The following is a 24466-nucleotide window of genomic DNA, read 5'->3' on the forward strand; positions in this document are numbered from 1 at the left end:
AGAAATTTGATCGGGGCAGATTTTGATCACATGCCAGGTAACCACTTCTGAACTGCGAACATGCATCAAGCAATCAACAGAACAACACTATAGTTTGTAATTTTCATCAAGCTTCTTCTCAACACTTGATTATCCATGTTCCTAAAATTTACTCTTTGTTTCAAAATCATTATCAAAAATTTAGATTACAAGGATGGCTTGCCAGGGCTCTTGCAGGTGGGATAAGTGAAGGAGAGAAAGTTACTTCCCCGAGGGGTAAAAGTACTTGTCCCAGATGAGCTGACAGGTTATTTTTCAAGCCCTGTTTAGATACACTGGATAACACTTTCCACCATGTCATTGCTGCTTGGTATAATTTGTGCCACCTGCATGTGCACTTGTGTTTTGCTCTGTAAATGCAAATTAAAATTGACAATATTTCTGTGTTTATTTTGCGGGTAAAATAATTTCACAACAATGAACTGGCTCAGAATGCTTGTGTGAAGGGCTGGTTGATTGATGGAAGAGTTATTGTCTGTTCTTAGCTGTTTTTCATAGTTGAATGAGTCACTTTACCTATACCTTACAATGTGCATGCTTAGGGGAGTTCAGGAAGACCTGTTAAATCTTCAAAAGGAATTGATTGTGATTTTATATGATCATCAATATCAAAAATATATCACTTACTTACTGGCACAGGTATAGCATGTTAATTAGTTATTAATTATTATTTTGAAAATATATTAATCATTTAATTAATATTAATTAACTAATTTGTATATTTTGGAGACTAAAATTTTTCACTAGTGACCAAAAATAAATATTCAGTGGCCAAATAGACACTAAGGAAAACTAGTTAACTTGGAGGGTTGATATATCGCATTTCTGTGACAGCTCTTCGTTGACAAACTTAACTGACCGATCTATTATCCCAATCTCCCAGAGCTTTTTCAAAAAACGCATTTTTTGGACATTTTCAGCATTTTCAGCCTGGATGCGAGCAGGATGCGAGACAGCATGCCTTTCTTTCCACTAGCATTGCATATTATGCCATTTTTGCTCAGCATGTGCAGAAATCAAAATTTCGAGGTAGTTGTTGGATGAGAAAGTGACCTAATTGTCTTTAGACTTTTCTGTTTTTTCATTTTTTTTTTCGCTTTTACTTTTTCACACTTTCTTATCTTATTGCTGTAGTGATTGATCTTCTCCTGGGCTTGCTTCCAGTTTAAAAATTCCCAAGAAAGCATCGAGACGGGTAATTCTTACCATGGAGTAGCTAAGTGTAGTTGCAGGAAATTTTGCTACAAGTTTTGCCTCAAATTTCTGTGCATTTTTGTGCATATTTCAGGCTCCATTGAGCCAATCACTGTGATCTGGGCATCTAACGCTTGTTACGGCCAGTTACAGCAGGCACTGGCATCAATGGGTTAAAACGTGGACAAAAAACATGCATCCTTTTTGCAGTGTCTGTTTGAGGTGGCTCAAAACAGTTTCCAGAAGTAGATTTTGATGGGTCATTATGACCACTCTGTATCACTTAATGCTACAACCGTGGTATCAAAAACCTGCCTAATCATTGGTGAATAACAATAATAAATTAATAATAAAAATGACTGATATTGACATGCAATGATCAAAGGTGCATTACATCATGAATTCCAAAAATTATATGAAATTTTTAAAAGCTAGTTTAAACAGGTATGTTTTGAGTAAGGATTTTTTGTGACACAAGTTACCATAGCAACAGTATGAACTGCTAAATGCACCCTTAATGACAGCTTTAGAGGCTTAAAATTCAAAAATGTCACAGAGAAATTTTTTCATATTATCAAATTTTTAACCTGTAAATAGGGTTCAGAGCCACCTTAAAGTTTTGAAAATTTAAGGTGGCTCTGAACCCTAAGTAAGGAATTTTATAGGACTTTGCCAAAAGTTATTAAAATTTGATAATACAAAAAAAATTTCACCATGCCATGCCATTTTTAAGTCGTGAATGAAATGAACGACTTACAGCAATCAGGAATGAAATGGGGATAAATTTTGGTGTTAACTCCATAGGTAGCCTGGCAATTCTGTATAAAGTTAATATTAAATTTTGTAATGCAGGCGCAGACAATGTGGGTTCGCTCATGCATTGAATTTCTTTGCCGTTGGGTGAAGGACAATTTCTTCGTACTGTTATATTCTGGAGTGCTGTTTATGCAAGTGTTTTGTCCTCTGTTACACACATTACACATACACATTGTCGGTTCAGCGTTTTAGGCACATGGGTATAATCAAGAGTTTACATGAAGCTTGATGAAATGTTATTTTGTTGATTGCATGACGTGCATTCACAGTTCAGAAGTGGTTACCTAGAACATGATCAAAATCTGCCCCAATCAAATTTCGTCACAATTACAAATAGCCGTGTTCAGCAGCAAAATGCGGTGTTTTTTTCTTAAAATTTCAACACTTTTTGCCAGAATTTCTCAGTTTCACTGCAGAGAACCAAACTCAACATCCATGTATCAGAGTGGTTGAAACTGTACGCGAAAAGAAGTTAAATATTTCTACAGCAAACACAAAGCCCTCGCCAGCATTTTTAATGGACAAATCTGGCTAAATCCCTGTGGCAACAGGCAAGTCTCTTCGGTGAAACATACAAGTTTTCTGGTGGAAATACACTTGAGCACCACCGAAATAAAATGTATCCTTGATATTATTAAAAAGAAATTGACAGGTAAGTCATCAAAAAACAGTGTTCCTGGATGTTGATGGAAAATAGTCTCTCATTCAAACGAAAACGTTTCCATATGACTGAAAGGAATATACATATATACTTGCTGGCTTTACAAATTCGACACCATAACTGTGTCACTGAAAACTGACCTGTGTAAGCCTAATTGTTTTAAATTCTACTTGTTTTTAATTTCGCTTCCTTCTCTTCAAAATGATTTTTTGTAGTTGGGCTCACTTAGGCAAGATGCAGTTTAACGTTCAAGGCATCGAACACGACCTTAGAGGCTTCGACAATTGAAAACATTGATTCAAGGGTTTTAGTATAAAGAACCAACTGAAGATAATCAGCATGTAATTCATGAAATAGCAAGCAAAGTATTTAACACTAAGAAGACTGCAAACAAGTCAGACAGATTTACTGCATTCCAACACCCCAGGGAATGACTTCCTTTTGGGGATTCAAGTGGGAGTTTGAAAACCTGGGCAAGCCGGGAAGTGCCCCAGGCAAGCAAAACTTGAGAGTTGCTTACCCAAAGGGAAAAAGTTAAAAAAATAATAATAATCCCTGGAGGCAGAAGAAAACCATAAAAATACTTTAACTGGATCAATTTTACCAATGTTTACCGTTTTTGAGCTAACAAATCAAATTAGCTTTTTGCCTATAACACCACACATTTCAACTATAATATAATACCACATTCATGACTTGGCTCACAGAACTCTTTGACTGACTTATAAGCCTCTAAAGCTGTAAGGGTGTTTTTAGCAGGTCATACCATTGCTATGGTAACCTACTGTGCCACAAAAATAATAACAAAGTGTTCACCAATGATTGGGCTGCTGGAAACTGTTTTGAGCCACCTTAATACAAGTTTCTAACAATAGAAGTGACCATAAAAGTCAAGTTTAAGCTGTCCGCACCCTCAGGTGTCCGTTGAATACAGATATTTTCTACAGTAAACGTGGAAAAAGAAAAAGTGGGACTTGCACTGTGTAATATGGGGTCTGCTTAATACAGGTTTGACTGTACGTTAAGACTATTTTATCCCTGATTTGTTCATTCTAAAGCTATTCTCAGCCTATATTACAAGGTTTCATGGCTGTGGTCTAAAAAAAATTATGAGGAGCTTAAAGGTTCCTAACCATGAAATCCTGGGTGCCCAGCACTTAAGCTTATTTGAAAAAGGTACTATGGTTTTCCAGTCACCCAAAGGCAAAAGTTAGTCACCTGTGGCACCCAGGTGTTCCTAGAGCACAGCCCTGGGTTTTTTTTCCATTTTACCTCAATTTTATGCCTGTTTTACGGCTATTTTAAGACTATTTTTGAGCTATTTTATTTTCAGCCTGTTTCATTCATGCTATTTTAATACTATTTTCTCATCAAGTTGCAGAGACATTGTTCATTATTTTAAGGCTATTTTTCTGTTTTAGTGTTATGTGTGTTTTTGTAAGAATTATTACACAAATAAAATATATTTTTACAAATAACATTTTTTTGTTTGCGATGTGGAGCAATCCTTTGTTAAAACACTTAATATTAGGGCCAGTCCCCTGAAATCTGGTGATCTTATCAAGAAACCTGTTGTGTGTCCTAAAAACATGATGCAGGTAATTAAGAACTGAACAATTTGGACAAAGACCTTTGAGGGCATTGCAAGATCTTGATAAGGTCCTTGAAGATCCTTGCCAGTATCCCAGTGGATCTTGCAAAATTCTTTATCAAAACCCTTGAAAATCCTGGTCAAGATTTTCAAGGTTCTTCCAGGATGTACAAGGATCATTGTTCAAAATTCTTGACAGGATCTAAAGTCCAAGCCAAGATCTTGGATCTTCAAAGTTCTTGCAAAGATCTTTAAAGATCTCAAAAATCTTTAAAGATCTTGACAAGACCTGAAGATCCTAGAAATATTTTCACCAGGAAAGGGTACTGTCAAATGTGTTGACAGTTCAAAGGGCTGATTAATGGCGTTTGGAGAATGCAAGACTAGTTTTGACCTGTGGCTTTCCAGAGTTGGTTGCCCTGTGCACGGTTATAGGCAGAAAAACTCCACATTCCTGTAAGGACACCAAAATGGCCACCCCACTTGATTTTTACAGGGGCATGTCACGGCCAGAAAACTGGTACCATTTAATACTAAGATATGTGATTACAAGTAATATCATAAGGCATGCAGTGAAAATGTGAGCAGGCCATGCGAGCTTGTCTTTGTGCGGGATCTCCATTCAGTCCATTCAGTTGCCGTAGGCTTCGCTATTCTGTGCTCTCAGCATGGGATTTAGTGAATTTAAACGCTTCGACAGAAGCATTTATAGAGATCTGAGGGCATTGTCCTTGTTTATTTTATATGTTAACGAACACGACTTTGAATCGCCATGTGGCTTTCAGGATGTCAACCGTGGGAACAGCTATATTTTGATTGCATTTGTTAAATTAATTCCAGTCACGACAGATACATGCATGTAGCTCAGTCTTTATCCGGTAGAATTTTGTTTGGAATCGGCGGATAAGTACTCTGAAGGCAAGATCCATAACAGTGAGCCTGAACCAAGGAACGGCAACATATGTAAATACTATCTACTTTGCTCATCAGGGGGAAATAGTCAAATCAGTCACACAGAGTTTGTTTACGCTGACGATAAACGGACACATGATTGCAAATGTTTGCTTATATTTGTGCTTCCAGCTTAGAATAATATACGTTAAATATACTTAAATACAAATTAGCTTTTACGCTTAAACATTATCAGTTAATGTGAAAATATTTAGCACAAAATTTGAAGGCTATAAATGTAAATATTTTGAAACTTAATTAAGTCTATGGAAACTGGTGCTGCCACGCAACATATCAACAAATCGTAATTTGTACAGGGGACCACTTAAATTGGAATGGACTTTGACACTATGATATATCTTTCTGTAAAACCTCGGTTGCCAATGAAAAACGTTGGATTTAGCAACAGACAGAGGTTGAAAGTCAGCTAGTGAAATCATTTATTTAGGTATATATGTTAAAGTGATGGCCTCGAATGCACTCATAATCTTTGATTACTACTAGTTTTCAACATAATTGTATGAGCATGGAATCTAATAGCTTTGTATCATATGGTTCTTTGACAATGTGTAATAGTATACTTCAATATTGAAGTTCCTAACTAAAAGGCATGCTTCTAATTAATGTAGACAGAAGCAAATTGTTTATTACCGGTGACATGGATTACATGTATTTTCAGGAACTGGACACTATTTGCTGGAACAATGTTTGCTGCAACAATTTTTTGCAGGATTTTGTTTATAAAAGTCATGGAAAAAAAAAAAACAGCACAAATCATAACAATTAAAACCTGCAAAACATTTCATGTCACAATTGGTAGTTGGTAAATATTTGATTAAATTAATCAAGAATTGTTAATCAGTAGCTTACCTGGATAACTGCTACATGCTGACTGTAGAAGCCATGAACCACTTGGTTTTCTGTTAAAATCTCATCTGGAAAACAACATTAATATCAGAGTTTTTTAATAGTTGAAACCAAGACCACAGCTCTTCAACATTTTCCAACTTCATACAAACGTTGCATTTCAAGCAGTTTAAACGTACTGATGTAAGAAAATTTCAAGGGAGCATGCCCCCAACACAGCTCAAGGCATATACATCTATGTCACTGCCATCCTCCCACATAATTATGTAAAAGCAGGGAAGGTTTTTTGGCGGGGGTTTTCTAGCACCACAAACCATTGACAAAGATAATGGAGTAGAGTTTGTTTAATTTACAACTTGTATGCATACAATGTACAAGAGAATTTTGATTTCATCATCTCAAATAAAAGTTATGTCTTGCTTAATTCCAATCTCTGTTGCCGATTGGTTCATGTTTAGTATGGCTCTATTACGTTATTGGTGCACTTGAGAGTTTGGAGAGCACTTGAAAAGCTGGAATAGACCCTTTTCATGGTTTCTGATGCCATCTTGCTTTGGGGACAAACACAGCAAAATTTGCTGTAAATGTATAAGAAAAGAAAAGATGAAATCCAATAGGAAATTGAGCAATTTCAGATTTAAGTGGACAAAAGCCTTTTATAACATACAGTGCACGCTAGTCCTATCTAATTCCTATTGAGCCATCATGAACAAAATCTCTATGTACATGCAGCCATGCATATATATGATGACGTGTGCAGTTTAAATTCAGCTGCAAAATTTCTGTTGAGTTTAGTGCAAGTTCCTTTTGTTGAAGTTTCATCAGTGGACTATTCTGAACGATCCAGACTCTATTTTAGGCCTTTGACTTTTCGGCAAGCTAAGATGTTTACTTAAACCTGAGTATTTTGACTTTGTTTGTCTACATTTCCATTGGGTATTTTTGACTTTGTTTGCCTACATTTTCATTGAGTATTTTTGACTTTGTGAGCCTACATTTTCATTATAATTAATTCGAAGAAACAAATTTTTCACTGACAATTTTAGAAACCAGCTAAACGTTTTTGTTCAACCGTTGCTTAACTTATTGTGGCATGTTAGGATCCTACTGACCTTTATTTTCCTTCACCGTGCATTGTGAGAACTCTGTAGTCAATCACAAATAAAACATGTTTTAGTGCCCAAGTTGTTGTTACATTGTTATAAAAGAATTGCTTCATGCTTTTAGCTGTGCATATATTGAGTTACGGGATGCACTTGGGAAGTTTAGAGAGCACTCAAGAAGCTAGAGTTGCTCTCAGCTATTGCCTCGAGCAATTCTTACGCTTCTTTAGAAACAAACGTATGGAAAAGGGTCATTCCACAGGATATCAGTTTTTAAAAAGTCCTCAAATTAGCCACAGTTATGTTTTATAATGTAGTACAGTGTCTCAACTTTACTTTTCAAATGATGTTGCACATTGACAAGTCAGCATTGCTGTATAAATTAACATTTATTATAAAAAATCATGAAATGGCTGTTGTGGAGACTACAAATAAACTGTTTGTTTAGAAAAAAAGTAAAAGCTGAAACTTTTGGCAAGACCACTTCTGGTCCTTTTTTCTGAAACAGCTGATTCAAACTGACCTCATCATTAGAACTATGCGATATTTGCTTTCCGTTGGCAAAATGTAGTTTCCGCAACATTTTTCAACCTTAAATTTTCTTTGTGAGTGACCAAATAAAGCTAGCTTGATGCAAGTTTGATAAGTTGTAATTTACCCTTAAGGGTAAATTGTTCTGCTACAGTTTGCTCTCAATTTGCCTTTATAAGCTTATAAGCTTATGACTTTTATAAGCTTATGACCGCTTTGCCTACCCGCCAAGTTGGCGTCAAAAACCCTGATAAGGTCTATTTGTTGTTGCGTTCATGAACATCCCTAGCTTAGTAACCAGGCATTTTCTGGAACTAGTTTCCAGGCTCTTTACTTATAGGTTGGATGCCTGGAGGTTAAAATTCATCACAAATTAACTAGCGTGTTTTTGTCGCTGTTTTAGAAGAAAAACTACTTCAAAATAATCAAAATTTTTGCTTGTGGGGTTGTAAGGCAGCTGCTTTATTGCTAATGTGGCAAAATTTTTCTGTTTTATGAGGAATAAAGCTCTAATTATGAAGAGGATGCGGATGTTAGCAAATCATGCAGATTCGCACCACCGCATCCTGTCAGATGCCCTGTCATGGCATCATTGAGCATCGAAATTTCGAATTTTTTTCCAGGAAGGATACCCTGAAACCCTACTACAGGGCCATACCCTGAGGACACTTGAAAGCATGCCTTTGGAACCCAAACTGCCTCAAACTTTCATCTAACCTGCTCCAGGAAAACATTTTGAGAGGGCTGTGTTATCACGTATCTGACGAAAAAACAGTCCTTATTCTTAGTCTGGATTTTGTACCCGGTCTGCAGTCTAAAGTCTAAAGTCTTCATTCTACAATCTGCATTTTGTACTGACCAGTATCCTAATGTAGTCTCCGCAACATAGTCTCCACAACAGCACCATCACTTAGAATTGTTAATTACAAGGGAAACATATGCAACATTAGTTAAATGTTGTGGTGATTATATTAATTAGATATAATGCCCTTACAAATAAAGCACACAGCGCCAGTACCGGTCAGCGGTACTAGGACTCAGCATGCGTTTTAGCTGTTGTTCGTAGCGTGGCGTCCGCCATATTGTTACTGTTACTCGGCTGTTAGTTTTATCCCAGTTTGATTAAAAGCCTTACACGAGCTGGTCGTGCCTTGGTTCTTGCCTTATCTTCTTAACTGGCGTGGTGGCAGCGTTCGGTTCAACCCGAGCCGCATTTTCGCCATAGAAAGCCTCTTTTCTGCCTCGACCGCATGAGCCAAAACACTGCATCCTTCGCTGTGACAACACGTCCGGAGTTCTACATCGTGTGTTATGGGGTCTACTCACTGCGCACCGAAGCAGTGGTGCCTCTCCAAGGTGGAAACAATCAATAGCTTTGAAAACTGGAAGCAAAATCTACTGTACACACTATCCTTAGACAGCAACTTCGCCCCCTTCCTCGCGGATGGTTTTACATGGTTCAAAAAGACCAAAGCCCAACCACTTTGAGGACTGGAAAACGACGGCGAAACTGTACCACTCTCTCGACGCTTAACCGCTCGTCAAAAAACCAACTTCCTCGAGCTGATGCTGGGACAAATCGCCAATTACTGTCCTATTATTTCACGTAGCACGCTGGTAAAAAACTCAACCTCTCTTGAGTTCATCTGGCAAGCTATTCGACAACACTTTGGATTCCAGGTCACCAGCGCACAACTTATCGACTTTTCTGACATACACCTTGCGGCAGATGAGCGCCCTGAGGACCTGTACCAATGCCTCATGGCCTTTGTGGAGGATTCCTTGCTGCGTGCAAATGGCTTAACCCACCATGGTGAACATGTTTCAGAGGATGGGGAACTTACTCCCACTCTCGAAAACTTCGTCGTCCTTACCTGGCTACGACTCATTCACCCCACCCTTCCTCGATTGGTCAAGCAGCGCTACGGCACGGAGTTGAGATCTCGCACCCTCGCCTCAATTAAGCCAGAAATATCACAAGCCCTTACCTCTCTCCTTGAGGAAATCTGCACTTCCGATGACGCTAGGATCCTGCGTGCAGCGGTAGCTGATGATTTTCGTAGCCCCTGTCCGGGTGGCAGGAGTAACTCTAAGTTCCGCACCAGACAACCTCGTCAGGACAAGGTCTGCCCCTTATGCAAGCAAGCCAGTCGCTCTAACACAAACCACTTCCTCAGTCAGTGTACCTTCCTCCCTGACAATGACAGGCGCTTCATGGCAAAAGCGAGACAGATCGTTGGCATTCTCGACAATGAGCCAGACACCAACTGCGACCTCGACCCTGATCCTCCAGTTCCTGATCCCACTTTGCCTACCCCAGATGTCGTAGCCTACTGTGTACAGACTCGTCAGTCTCCTTATATGGATGTCTTTCATGCTCACCGTGTTGTCCGCGTCACCATTGACAGCGGCGCCACTGGAAATATGATCTGTCACTCTACCGCAAAACACCTCGGATGTCCTGTAATAACAAGTGCCCAGTCCGTCCAGCAGGCTGATGGCTCTTCTCAACTTCGGGTGGTCGGTGAGATACGAACAACCTTCACCCGCGACAACACAGACTTTACGTTCGAAGGTCTTGTCGTAGAGGATCTTGATGTTGAAGTACTCGCCAGGACCCCCTTTACGGAGGCAAATGACGTTGCTGTGCGTCCCACTAAGAGAGAGGTGCTCCTTGGCAATGTGTCCGTCTACACATATGGGTCCAAGTCTCCACCCAGCCCCCTCCCAACTGTTCGTAGGGCTTTTGTTCTCCGTGCTCCTACTCCTTCCAAGACTGTTTGGCCCGGAGAATTCTTGGAAATACAGCTGCCAGACGATGCTCCTCCTGATTCAGAGTATGCACTTGAGCCTCGTACTGATGCACCAAGTTCACATAACCTCAAGCCATCCCAGTTGTGGCCGCAGCCTAGTGTCGTTTCAAGTGTTGCGCGAGCCATACGCATACCAAACCTGTCAACCGAGCCTCGCACACTTAAGCGTCACAAACACTTCTGCCAAGTCACTCCTGTCTTCAAACCAAAAGAGGACCCAGGCCCGTTTCCTGCTCAGCGTCCGTTACCACCCTCTAATTCCAGTCACTCCGCATCCGTTCAGGTAGACCCAGACAGCATCCTACCTCAGGCCATCAGGGCCAATTTCCAATCCCTGCTTAGAGAGTACGACTCCGTATTTGACCCCCAGTTCCCTGGTTACAATGGATCCGCAGGCCCTTACCAAGCACCGGTCAACATGGGCCCTGTTGAGCCACCACAGCGGAAAGGTCGCCTCCCCCAATATGCACGAGATAAACTCGTCAAGCTCCAAGAGAAGTTTGACCACCTAGAGCAACTCGGAGTCTTCCGTCGCCCCGAAGGTGTTGGTATCACTGTTGAATACCTAAATCCTTCTTTCCTTGTAAAGAAGCCCAATGGCGGCTCTCGTCTTGTCACTGCTTTCGCTGACGTAGGCAGATACAGTAAGCCTCAACCATCTTTGCTGCCTGATGTTGACTCCACCCTACGACTCGTCGCCCAGTGGTCACACATCATTGTCACCGACCTAACAAGTGCCTTTTATCAAATCCCTTTGGCCAAAGAGTCCATGAAGTACTGCGGTGTTGCCACTCCTTTTAAAGGAGTACGAGTCTACGTTCGTTCCGCTATGGGCATGCCCGGTTCGGAAACCGCCCTGGAAGAGGTTATGTCCCGCGTCCTAGGCCCCTTACTACAAGATGGATCCGTGGCCAAAATTGCGGATGATCTATATTGTGGCGGCAACACACCCCAAGAGCTATTACGCAACTGGAAGAAGGTCCTACAAGCCCTACACAAGTGTAACCTACGTTTGTCTGCCCACAAGACCATCATCAGTCCCAAGAGCACCACTATTCTTGGCTGGATCTGGACTGTTGGCTCTCTCTCCGCCAGTCCCCACTGCCTAAACACCCTCGCCACGTACCCTGAGCCAAGCACTGTTGGTCGATTGAGATCCTTCATTGGGGCATACAAGGTCCTCTCCTGCGTCATCCCAAGGTGCTCGCGTTACCTCACTCCCTTGGATGCTGTAACGGCCGGTCGTCCTTCCCAGGAATCCATAAACTGGACCGATGATCTAAGAGGTGCATTCCGTAGTGCTCAGAGTGCCCTTTCATCTGCGCTTACAATCAAGTTACCCAGACCTGAGGACCAGCTATTTATTGTAACTGACGGAGCTGTCAGGGACCCAGCAATAGGTGCTACCCTCTACGTGACGTGCGGAGACAAGTTACATGTTTCCAGTTTCTTCAGCGCTAAGTTGCGGGGGTCCCAGACAACGTGGCTTCCATGCGAGGTAGAAGCCCTCTCCATTGTGGCTGCTACTAAGCACTTCAGCCCATATCTTATTCAGTCGTCCAAGAAGGCCTGCATCCTTACTGACAGTAAGCCCTGCGTCCAAGCCTACGAGAAGCTCTGCTGTGGGGAGTTCTCTGCCAGCCCTCATGTATCCACTTTCTTATCTGTCGTAAGCCGCTACCAGGCTTCTGTAAGGCACGTCTCAGGCGCTGATATCCTCCCGTCAGACTTTGCAAGGTGAAACGCCGCCCCCTGAAACTGAGACCTGTCAGGTGTGTTCTTTCATCACTCGAACTAGCGACTCTGTTGTCCGAGCCGTGTCTGTTCAAGATATCCTCCAAGGGAGTGTCCGCCTTCCCTTCACCAGCCGGCCCGCCTGGTTGGCTGTTCAGTCTGAATGCCCAGACCTGCGCCGGACACACGCTCACCTTGTCCAGGGTACGAGACCTTCCAAGAAACTGACTAACATCAAGGACATCAAACGGTATTTACAAGTTGCGTCAATTTCAAGTGATGGCCTCCTTGTTGTGCAGCGTCATGAACCGTTGTCACCCTCCAGTGAGTGCATTATCGTCCCCCGCCAAGCCTTGGATGGCCTTTTGACCACTCTTCACATTCAGCTTAGCCACCCGTCCTGCCACCAGTTGAAGATGGTCGTCAAACGCTATCTTTTCGCCCCCGATCTGGACAAGGCAGTCTCTCATGTCTCTGATGGATGCCACTCCTGTGCAGCACTCCGAAACTCTCCAACCGCACGTATTGACCAGTCCACCTCGCCACCACCTGACGCCATTGGTTGGTCCTTCGCAGCAGACGTCATCAAGCGCTCTCGCCAGCTTATCTTTGTCCTCCGCGAGACTGTGACCTCTTACTCCTCCAGTTTATTGCTTGAAGATGAGCGGCACCAAACATTACGCAATGCCATTGTCAAACTCTGCTCGGAAATGCTCCCTATGGATGGTCCACCCGCTGTGATCCGTACTGACCCTGCACCTGGCTTTAAGGCCCTAGTCAACGACCCACTCTTAGAGAAGCACAGAATTACAATTGAGCTTGGCCAGGCCAAAAATCCCAACAAGAACCCCGTAGCTGAGAGAGCTGTCCAGGAGTTGGAAACAGAACTACTACGTCAGGAGCCTCTTGGTGGTGCTGTCTCTCCCCTCACTCTCGCCGTAGCCACCTCTGCCTTGAACTCTTGTATCCGATCGCGTGGTCTATCCTCACGAGAAATGTGGACACAGCGGGACCAGTTTTCAAACAAGCAGTTACCCCTTGCCGACGACCATTTAATTACCCTCCAGCACAAGCAGCGCTTCTCCAACCACCCCCACAGTGAACGCTCTAAGGCCCCTGTGCAGCAAAGGCGCCCTACTCCCCAGATTGATGTTGGTGACCTAGTGTACCTCCATTCCGACCTGAACAAGTCTCGAGCCCGTGACTGCTACCTTGTTGTAGCCATAGAACCACCGTTCTGTGACATCAAAAAGTTCATTGGATCCCAATTACGCAGCTCATCATACCATGTCAAACTATCAGAGTGCTTCAAGGTCCCATCTGACTTGGCCGACCCCTTACGTGTTCCCCACACACGTCGCAGTAACGACTCAGACGAACCTGGTACCACATCGTGCCCTCCACCCTCTCTGCCTGACATCCCTGATGCCATCTCTTCCTCAGTGCATCAGCTATCTGACAGCTCTCACTGTTACACCACAAGCCTGTGCCTTTCCTGTTGACCATATCATGGTTGACGCAGCTACACAGCTGTCATGCCCTGATGACACCCCATTAGAAAACGCAGTCATGTCAGCAGACCCTTCCACTCCTGACCTACGGAGATCCTCACGTGTCCGCTGTCCTCCTACGCATTTTGTAGATTATGTCACTGAACTCTGACTTTCCCTTGCATATAAGTTAGTGTCAAGTACATTCCACTATGTTCTTGGTTCCTTTTATGTGGCATACTATGCCCCTTTTTACTTTATGTATTTACTGCGTTGAAAAGACTTATGAAACAAGAAGAAAGAAGTCACGCCAGTACCGGTCAGCGGTACTAGGACTCAGCATGCGTTTTAGCTGTTGTTCATAGTGTGGCGTCCGCCATATTGTTACTGTTACTCGGCTGTTAGTTTTATCCCAGTTTGATTAAAAGCCTTACACGAGCCGGTCGTGCCTTGGTTCTTGCCTTATCTTCTTAACTGGCCCAGATATTTTTGATTTATCCAAGATTCAGGAAACTTCTCCCTCAAGTTTGGTGGAACAAAAATAATGGAATTTCTGTGTAGTCTCCGCAACAGCCACATAACTTAGTGTTGTGTCCCACTCATCTGATTCAGGGTGAACTACACTGTAACTGTTGTGCATAGCTCTAATGGACATCTACCACACAACAGCAGTCTGCATCTGCTTTGTAGTCTATATTTCTACATATATCATAATGAATTCTCTGAATATAGTCTACGCAACAGCAGAAAACTGTGGAATGACCCAAAAATGACAACTTTAATATGACTTTTCTAGTTAGGCAATTTCCCTCAAACAATTGAAGCGATACTGGATGTATAAATATCGGAAAGTGTCAAAAATGTTCATGAAAACACAGACGTTTCGGGTATATGACCCTTCTTCAGTGTTAAAAAACCGTTGAAATACGCAGTAGATTTGTAACTACGTTAGATGGGCACGCGTACGTAGAAAAATTGCGCGTGCATTGTTTAAATGTAGCTGAAGTTTATGTTTAGTCCATGCGGCTGCACTGTTCCTAGTCGAAAAATCAGCCTCATCCTGCCACAGATGCTCCCATCTCTACATCGGTGAAACCAGTCGAAGCCTCAGAAGTCGATTTGGTGAGCATTTGCGAAGCATACGCAAGAACACTCCTGGATTTCCTGTGGCCCAACATTTCAACTCTACGGGCCATAGTATCACAGATGTCCAGGTGCGTGGTATGCGTTTGTGTAGTGGCACCAACATCCAGCAAAAACAACAGGAGATGAGGCTGATTTTTCGGCCAGGAACAGTGCAGCCGCATGGACTAAACATAAACTTCAGCTACATTTAAACAACACACGCGCAATTTTTCTATGTGCGCGCACCCATCTAACATAGTTACAAATCTACTTTGTATTTTATCAGTTTTTTAACACTGAAGAAGGGTCATATACCCGAAACGTCTGTGTTTTCATGAACATTTTTGACACTTTCCAATATTTATACATCCAGTATCGCTTCAATCCTTTTTAACCAAGTGTCATGCATCAGCAACGACTTTTTAATTTCCCTCAAATGCTATCAGTAAATTCTTTTACATACTATCTGTAGTTTTTAATCCATAAATACTTCAGAACTTAAATGTCCCTGAGTTGTTAGACATTACATTCTCCATTTTCCTTAAAACATTTACCGCAATGTTTGCCATGTTTGCCCCCCACCCCCCCACCCCCCAACTCCCCCAAAGCAAGATGGCGTCAGAAACCGTGAAAAGGTCTATTGCTCTTGGTATGGCTTGAATAGCTCTTACCCCTTCCCCCTGGGGGGAGGGGAATTTCTGGGTGGAGATGTGCCATTGGGACCCTGGAACCCTTAGCCTAGACCAGAGCTAGTTCAGCTGAATTTTGCTACCCTATACTGGAGTAACCAGTATTAAAACCACTGATTTCCATCTAAATCCTGATTTTTGGCTGTTAATAATGTCCAGTAGTGTTTTATGATAGTCATCTATCAACACTGTTGAGGATGAGTTGCAAAAATTTAAACTTGCCGATTTCATTTTTTTATATTTTTGAGTGGCAATTCCTGGTTTCCTTAGTCTAGATGAAATCTTCAACCAATTGGTCAGTTTCATGAAAAATGATACCCTATTCCAGACCCAAACGCTCTGATTTATATACCCTATGCTAGAGTAAACTGTTTGAAAACCATACCCTTTACAATGGCACATACCTATAAAGCCCCTTCCTAGATCTTGTGCTCTCCAAACTCCAACATGCATCCATAACTCAATAAAGTCACTCTAACAAATGAACCAATAATTCATCAAAATATAAGCTAAAAACATGAACACATTGTGCAGTCCCAGGAAACATCCATACCAAGCCTATAAAAGGTCATTGGAAATGCAGAGGATACGCTTCTAAGCATGAAACAAATTTAAAATGTACACTTAAGGACGTTTGCGCTAATTGTTTCTGTGCATCCTTACTGTGCAGCGTCATGCATTGATGTGCATGCTAAATAATAAAATGAAAAATGACAGGGCAAATGGCCATTGCTATAGCTTTGCCTGGATTTAATGATCTTAGCATTCAGTGACCCCTATTTTCCTCTTCTTGGATCATTTTCTCTACTAATTTTCTACGTTTAGCGAAAAAATGAAGAAAATCTATCGATTAGAAGCTTGAATTTTTTGCAAAATGCACCATTGAATTCCATTATTTTTAGCTCTTTGTTTATTGCGGCAGTTTCAAATGCCTCTTGAAGGTTTAAGTTTTGTGAAAACGTTGGCAACATTTAAAATTATTTAAACAACAGACCCACTTCTACAAAATATAACTAAGATCATTTGCTCCATTGCTTAACCTTCAATATTTTTTAACTGTAAACCCCTGTAGACCCTGCTGAACTACATACACCAAATTTTTAAACCAGGGTAGTTTTCCACACACTTTATCTCTGAAATGAAGTCGGTGACCCCCAAGTTTTTTTGCATTTCTGACACAAGTAACTTATTATCTGACTGCAGAAAAAATTTTAACACAAATCTATCGACTGGAAAATTCTAGCGTGAATGTCCTTAAGCATAGTCCATATATTGGACACTTGTACACAAAACATAATCTACAAACTTATGTCAAAGAAGAAAGTGCCTTCTTTTTCAAATTTCCTTTGCTAATTTATCTGAAATGTAAGAATCCATCTCAAATAAGGATATCCATAGGGCCTTTACATTTTTTATCCACAACCTCCCCCCTCCCCCAATCCCGAATTAAGGCACTAGGAAATCTGAGGGGGAGGGAGGCCTTTTCTCATGGGTAACTGTGTTAGCACCTTTGATCTTCTAATAAACTCTGAAGGGGGAAGTGTGTTGGCACTTTGATCTTCCTTTCTTGGAGGGAGGGGGGGGTAAAAAGTTAACTTTTCTGAGACAATAAAACTGGTAAAAATTGAAAGCTCCTCAATAAGGGGGCAGGAGAGGGGTGCGGATATTTAATGGAATGGCCCTAGAAATATTGTACTAAATGTTTCTCAGCTAATGTGCCTCTAAAAGCAAAATAAACTCTGATGGATACACGACAGGGAGCCCATACAAGCAGCGTGTCTGTTTGTATGTTTGAAATATAAAGAAATGTAGGGGAATATTAAAGAGTCTTAATATCGTAAACAGATATTGAGTAATGTCCATGTTAAAGCTCACAATAAAACGTAAATCTACCTCAGTTGTTGTGTATTGTCATTTCTGCGGCTCAAAATAGCAAATTTGAGTGATTTGATGGGTTTTGCGTTGACTGTTACTACATATTATAAGAAGGAGACAAGGGTGGAAAGCTAATTTTCGACCGCTCCAGTGCCAAGCTGATTTTCACCCAGAGATTAGAATCACCTGGCTTCCTAATCGAACACCAGATAAACTGGAAGGTTGATGCTTCTTCTCGTCGCATTCCATGGAAGATCCATTCAAAATCCAAGCGCTAACCGCCAAATAATTTTCGAGAAATGCAGCTGTTGAAGCAACCAGCATCTGCCAACAGGAGCAACAGTCATGCCGTTTGTCCACGCTGATTGAATGTATTGTTTCAAATCATCCAATCAGCGTGGAGCAAACAACATGACTGTTGCTCCTTGGCACACGAAATCCTGGTGGCAAATGCTGGTCGCTTCAACAGCTGCATTTCTCGAAAATTATTTGGCGGTTAGCGCATGGATTTTGAATGGATCTTTGATGGAATGTCACGAGAAGAAGCGTCAACCTTCCAGTTTATCTAGTGTTAGATCTGGAAGCCAGGCGATCCTAATTTCTGGATGAAAATCAGCTTGGCGCTGGAGCAGTCGAAAATGAGCTTTCCACCCTTGTCTCCTTCTTATAATGTGTAGTAACAGTCAATGCAAACCCACCAACTTGTTCAAATTCGCCATTTTGGGCCGCAGAAACAACAATACACAGCAACTGAGGTAGATTTACGTTTATTTTGAGCTTTAACATGGTCATTACTCGATATCAGTTTACGATATTAAGACTCATAAATATTCCCATACATTTCTTTATATTCCGAACATTCAAACAGACACGCCGCTTGTATGGGGGCCCTGTGGATACACATGCAACTTTTATGTCCTATCTTATTACCTAGTTTCCCAGTTTATGTGCCTCTTAAAAGCAAAATAAACTCTGATGGATACACATGCAACGTTTATATCCTATCTATCAAGTATTTATCTTATCAAACTGCAAGGCCTTAGCTTACCTTCGTCCAAGGACGGTCCTCAGAGATTGATCGTCAACAAACACGTCTCCACATTCCACCTCCTGGTTGCGACAAGTACAAAAGTGAAGAAAGTTAGCTTATGACCCAGATCAAGTAATATCACTCGTTCAATCCGCTTAAGAACAAAGAAAAAACCTTTGAAATTAAGATAACCTCAATTTTCCATTATTTTTCTTGCACACGTGCCACTAAAATGGCGGAGACGAACTACGCTCCCAAAGATAACTGGGAAATAGCTAGAAAGTGGAGTGGGGAGGGGAGGGACACGAGAGCTGAAAATCGCCCCTAAACCGTACTCTGACGACAAAACACCAAAAAAACAAAATTTTATGAGTTTTACTACGGCTAGCATTCTATTTGCTTACTCCGCAAAACAAGAAGAAACTTCAACGAAAGACGTTTACAGCTCATCTTTATCTCTGTTCTTCATGCACCCATGTTGGTCATTATCATTATCAACCAAGCATAAGCAAAATTCTAAATAAAATCAGGAGCCCATCACTCTTGATAAAATACAAATTCCTGTCTTAAAACCAGCTATTAAACCTGCGATCAGGCGTTCTGTTGTTAAAAAAAGAACCCCTCATCTCAGGTTAACAACTGACCACAACTGGCTAGCACTCTCGGCAAGGGAGAGCGTATGTTTGTGTGGAGACTGATGGAAGGAAATCTTTTGAAAGGAATTCCATGAAAGCACCAGAATCTCAAACCGCTACTTGCTTGCCATACGTGTCTGCAAATGCTTATTCTTCATCTTTTTTTTGTTTTTTTTTTTGTTTTTTTGTTGTTATCAACATATTGCCGCGGTATTGACAGTATTCGCAGGCCAACTAAAATCCTGTGTACTTCCGGATATCCCGTTTGTGATAAAACTCTCTCACTTTCCCCCCTCCACCCTCCCTCAGCCTAGTTCGCGCTCCGAAGAGTATCGATCTTTTTTTTTCCAAATCCGTCTTTAGCTAGGCTCGACTTGCGACGCTCTCTCGTGTCTGGTCTACGTTTCTCCCCGAGAATAACCTGCCTTCAGGGGAGGAGCGCAGGCTCCTTTCCGAAGAGTGGCTGGTGATCAAGCCTATCTTCAGCAAAAACAGCAAAAGCGAAAATAGCGCGGTATTTACGACATGTGCGATAGAGGAGCAGCCTGTGGACTTATTGCTGATGAGGAGATTAGACTAGACACGATCGATGGCCCCTCGGCTACAAATATCACGCTGGCCTGCTGCTTCATTCCCTTTCTTAATTATTGAGGGAGTGAGAGTGCTTTGGAGAAGCCGCGAGGAGAAGTTGCGTTTGCGCACGAAACGAACTAATCGCGCGCGAGATCCCGCTAGCTATCGGTTGAACAAGCGTGAACTAAGAGAACGACAAATATGCCATCTTTGAACCTCGTGCGTGACCGAGTCGCTTTACATTATCAAATTTATTTTTCCACAAAGATTTGCCTTTTTATCTTATACTTCTATTAAATACGAAATTAGGTATGTTCGCGTCGAGTCGAACATTAAAGAATAAGATAGATTCGGAAGGAACAGCAGACATGTCACGTTTTTGCTATCACATTTATAGTCACTGCCGTTAGTTTAGGGGGAAGGCATAGAGCGGTCTTAAGATAATGCACATTACGAGAAAGGGCCATTGAAATCAGGCACAAAAGATTATGCTGTTGGTCACTGATTTTTATAACATTTGGTGGCTCCTAAAGGAGCCGTTTGTTTTGGCGGGAAATCCACAAAGCGAGTTTACTTGCAACTATCCCCCGCGACCCGCACTGAATAGACACTCCCTCTGGCGCTATAGTAGAACTAAATTTGCATCCGAGACCCTCCCAGGCCATGTAGGATAAATACAAATACAAATACAAATTTTATCGTCAGCTCCCCATGGGGGCTTTTCAGAGACAATGTAATAGATAATTAAAAGAAAAAAAACTTAAAGATTATCGATAAACAATTATCGAAAACCTATTTACCTATAAAATTTATGACATTAAAAACTGATTTAAGAGGAAGGCTTTCATTTTACGTTTAAAAATAATAAGAGATTCACTTAATTTAAAATGGGGTTTTAAGGCATCTTTTTGGATCTTACTGTAGAGCAAGTAAGCCGAACAGCCCAATTTTTGCCCAAGCCAAGCAGAGCTCTTTAAACGACGAACTTTTGTTCATACAAGCAAATAGTTTCGTCATACGATGTTAGCTCTCTAGATCTTGTGAAGTTTGTAAAGCAAACCTGACCCATGTCAGTGATGGTTTGACTATTGTTTCAGAGTCTGGTTTAAACGAATTGTGAGAGACAACTACCCGCAAGTTGTGGCATAAATAATCCTGTGTTTAGATCTTTCTCGATAACAGAATAAAGCTCGCCAGCGCAATTTCTGGAGGCTGAATTGTCTAAAAAGTATAATCATTCATTCCTCGATAGTATTCATCTGATCATCTAGATCTATCAGCTGATTAGACACTTTTTTGTGCATTGATTGTAGTGGTCATCTAGAAACTTTCTAGCGGAAAAAAAAAAAAAAAACACCATTTGAAGACTATTGATTACACCAACTTCATTGAGACTGAGCGAACCAACCTCCCAAATGTCAATACAATTTACGACACAGCTATGATCAGTGTGATATTTTTGAGAGTTTTCGTTACTTTTGAGATCTCACCGATCTGGTGAAAAACTCTTTTTCCAAGAATCTCTTGATTTACCTTATAGGGGTCGTGGTTTGCAATTCTATAATCCCCCATATGGGGATATGAGAAATATAAACATGATGAACTTGAACTTACGCATATTGTAATTTTAGTAACTCACTGGCAGCTGCCCTGTTGTTTAGACGATGTCTACGATTTACAGCGACGGAGAGCTTCGATTCTTTAGACTCGCAAAGGGTTTAGTAGATCACTCGACTGTAGCATTAAGAAAAGTGTTTTTACAAGAATGGAACAGTCTTTATCCATCTACTCCGTGGCAAAATGACTCAACAAGCGGTTCACAGTTATTAGCAGAAGAGAAAGCAGAGTCACGGCTGTGTGATCCGGCGTATCGTAGGGACTACCATCACATCAAGGACAACTTGTCGCGCGGGAACGTGGAAGAATGGGATGTTACCACGTTGGTGTTTGCTCTGAAGTACACACAGGCGCTAACCCAAAGTCGCTCCAGCCGCCGTGGAAGAAGAATTCTTGACGCTATTCATCAACTTAAAGAAGTCAGAAATTCGTTGATAGCTCATGCCTGGAAATCGGCTATTTCTCAGAGTAAGTTCAAGAGGAATATTGATATTTTGTCGCAGGCTGTTGGAGTTTTGGTGACAAATTCGGATCCTCTTGTTGAAAAGTTACAAACGTTGAAGAATGAGACAGAATTTCTGACTGGCGACATCGTGAGATACAAACAGTGGTTAAAAGACGACTACAAGAATCTGCTCCTACTGGAAAAAGATATCGAAAGATTAGAGGAAAAAATGAAGATTTCCACTCGCAAAACTGATACAAATACACTAACAGTGGATGAAGCCGGAAATTTTCAAAGTGCTGGCAATAGTGAAATTATTTTAAGACTACGAACTCGAGTGGCAAAATTAGAACGTGTAGTCACGTGTGTTGACTTAACGCCTTCACGCTCAAAACCAAAGATTTTCCACAGCGAGAGATACATCAAAATGATGAATAAAGCTAATTTTCTGAAATTTAACTTTCGCTGGAAAGATCTTGTGAAGTTTCTCCAAGAATTTACATGTAGCAGTGACGTAGATATCAAACTGTTCGCGGGCATCCAGCAAGCAGCTGCGATCTGTCACAGCCATTGCTCGAGGTCGAAAAAGAAGGAAGAGTTCCAAGCTTTAACTGATCTGATTCCGAACACTTTCATGGCTAACAATGGGTATGTATAACATGGTTTCAGGCCGTTAATGAGTTAGCGCTAGGAAAACGCCAAAGCCGGAAATAGCGAATCAAATCGAAACCAATCGAAACCGGAACTTCGACCTCGTTCCCAGGGTCCTCTCTCTTCTCCATAAGGGGAAGGAAGAATTGGAAGAGTGAGGACTGTAAGACATAGGTAAACGGAATTGGGGCTATGTGGCATTCATCCGCATCATAGAATTAAAAGTACTTTTTAAATACTCATCAACAAGGACAAAGTAGGAAAGCAACTATCCGAAGCCCTAGTTTCCTGTCTCGTATTGCCTTTGATTTGAATCAGGACAACTGTTTGAATAAGTTTTTCTCACACACGACTGGAACAAATCGAAACAAAGTGCCATCTGATGTGCATCTGTTGTTATGCTCGATATCGCTCTGCTCAACACTCGACCTTATAAAGCGTCTGTAAGCTCTTTATGTTAACGCTAACCGAAACTCTCTCTTTGTTTATTTTTCAAACGCTCAGAGTTTTAATTCATGCAAGGATTAAGGTTCGCAAAGCACTGATTTTACATGACTTGGGCGATGACGATGAAGCCATGAGAGAGGTGGACGAGGCAGAGATGATGCTGAGTCAAAGCGAGTGCCAGGATGACGCTGCTGAGGTGGACAATGCTAAAGCAAACATAGTCCTGTCAAGCGGCCAAAATAGAAAAAGAGATCAGAAACAAATTCTGTTTCGCTTGGATAGATGTATCAAGTGCTGCGAAAAAGCTACAGTCGATAAAAGTGCCTCCATTGCACAAGTAACGCTTCGCAAAGCTCTTGTTCATTTGGGTTTTTATCAGCATGGCATCTTGGAAGACGTCGCAACATCAGATGTTGGCATCGCTGAGACTGTCCTGAACCGCATTTCTACGATGACGTTGACGGAAAAAAGTAAAATCTACTTCACCTACGCTCAATCGTTGCTCGCGTATCGCAAAGGCGATACAGATACAGCAACGAAACTTGAGCAGAAGGCCAGGAGAAAATGCGAACTGCATGACCTGTATGACCAGATCCAACAACTTGACCTGCTTAGATCCCTTATAAGACCCCAGCCCGCACTGGCTACTGGCTGTCACGGTCTATTGTCCATTCTCTTTCTAGTTTTACTTAGCGTTTCCATAGCATTAGTAATCTTGCAGTAGGTTTTCATACACTTGTCATTATGCACAGTTGAAGATAGCTTTTTGAAGCCAGAACTCACTTTTGTGGAAGTACTGTAATGTTAGAGAGTTCAAGCAAACCACAGTGGCAAACAACCTCGTTCCCAGGGCTTCGCGAAACAAAAGCTTTCACAAGCAGAACAATGGCTGTGCACGTGCGTTATAAATTTTGGTACATCTGCAAAACAGCAACGTGAAATTATCAAGTGGACCAAATGCTGCACAGTGTGAAGCTTACCACGGCCACCAATCTTTTAATTCCTTTTTCAGATTAACACCGTCTTTAGATTATCAGTTTTCACAGTAATAAACAAACTGAATGACTCGATTGACGAGAGATTCGACGTTGTCTGCGGTGTCGACAACGTGGTTGCTTACACTCCCCAAATAATCATATTGATGGCATGAAATGAATGGATCAGTGACGTGTTTTGCTAGAGAGGAACTTCTTTCAGCTAGGCTGCATCACAATGTTGTGTACACCGCCTTAGCGGGAGTTGAGCATGCTAGCTTCTGCAGTCCACGAAAATAGATGTTATATGCAAGAATTTGGCCAATCAAAGTGGGTTGTGATTGGCCTAATTGTAGCCCACCAGAATTTATAAATTCAGTAGCGCAGACGGACTATATCGACTTTTTTTGGCGTGACACGTCCGACAGTTGCATGTGTTATGAGACTTTTGAAAACTCCTTATCAATATATATTATTTTTCACAAATGCTGGTTTCATTTGTCCTTCGTCTATAATAACGCTTGTGGACGCTGTTTAAAATGCTCTTTGTAACATGAATTTTCAACCATTCATTGTCCAGTTTGCTCCCTAGTGTTTGAAGCCAAATACAGGGAC

At 41.5% G+C, this 24466-nt stretch overlaps 2 protein-coding genes and 1 long non-coding RNA gene across 4 annotated transcripts in view; 2 read left to right on the forward strand and 1 right to left on the reverse strand.

The window, feature by feature from the left end:
* The window catches only part of LOC149118415 (uncharacterized), a 23460-nt gene extending 4623 nt beyond the window's left edge, over positions 1 to 18837 (reverse strand). Inside the window, exons 1-5 of one of the 2 annotated variants that reach the window (XR_016209092.1) lie at positions 18702 to 18837; positions 18528 to 18589; positions 16009 to 16078; positions 7232 to 7264; positions 6123 to 6187 (exon numbers count right to left, since the gene is read on the reverse strand). This is a non-coding gene — a long non-coding RNA (uncharacterized LOC149118415). The remainder of the gene's footprint in view (positions 1 to 6122; positions 6188 to 7231; positions 7265 to 16008; positions 16079 to 18527; positions 18590 to 18701) is intronic. The other variant, XR_016209096.1, reaches the window with a different exon arrangement.
* Positions 9320 to 13802, forward strand: LOC149118416 (uncharacterized). The gene is given in 2 exon segments (XM_089285829.1): positions 9320 to 12313; positions 12315 to 13802. Coding segments are annotated over 2 exon segments (4482 nt in total).
* A 2369-nt stretch (positions 18838 to 21206) lies between the features above and the next one.
* On the forward strand, positions 21207 to 24337 carry LOC110066223 (uncharacterized). Its single transcript, XM_089295830.1, has 2 exons — positions 21207 to 22427; positions 22935 to 24337. The coding sequence occupies exons 1-2, from the start codon at positions 21382 to 21384 to the stop codon at positions 23599 to 23601; spliced, it is 1713 nt and encodes a 570-aa protein (XP_089151956.1). The 5' UTR covers positions 21207 to 21381; the 3' UTR covers positions 23602 to 24337.
* The last annotated feature ends 129 nt before the right edge of the window (positions 24338 to 24466 follow it).

The sequence above is a fragment of the Orbicella faveolata genome, unplaced genomic scaffold (assembly GCF_042242905.1).
Source record: "Orbicella faveolata isolate gen_17 unplaced genomic scaffold, um_ofav_v1 contig_1, whole genome shotgun sequence".
Classification (NCBI taxonomy): domain Eukaryota; kingdom Metazoa; phylum Cnidaria; class Anthozoa; order Scleractinia; family Merulinidae; genus Orbicella; species Orbicella faveolata.

Bases quoted from the DNA above. Each gene is read 5' to 3' on its own strand.
- LOC110066223 (XM_089295830.1), top strand. From the start codon at position 21,382: ATGTCTACGATTTACAGCGACGGAGAGCTTCGATTCTTTAGACTCGCA. The intron at 22,428-22,934 runs GTATGTATAACA...TCAAACGCTCAG, and splicing joins ACTTTCATGGCTAACAATGG to AGTTTTAATTCATGCAAGGA.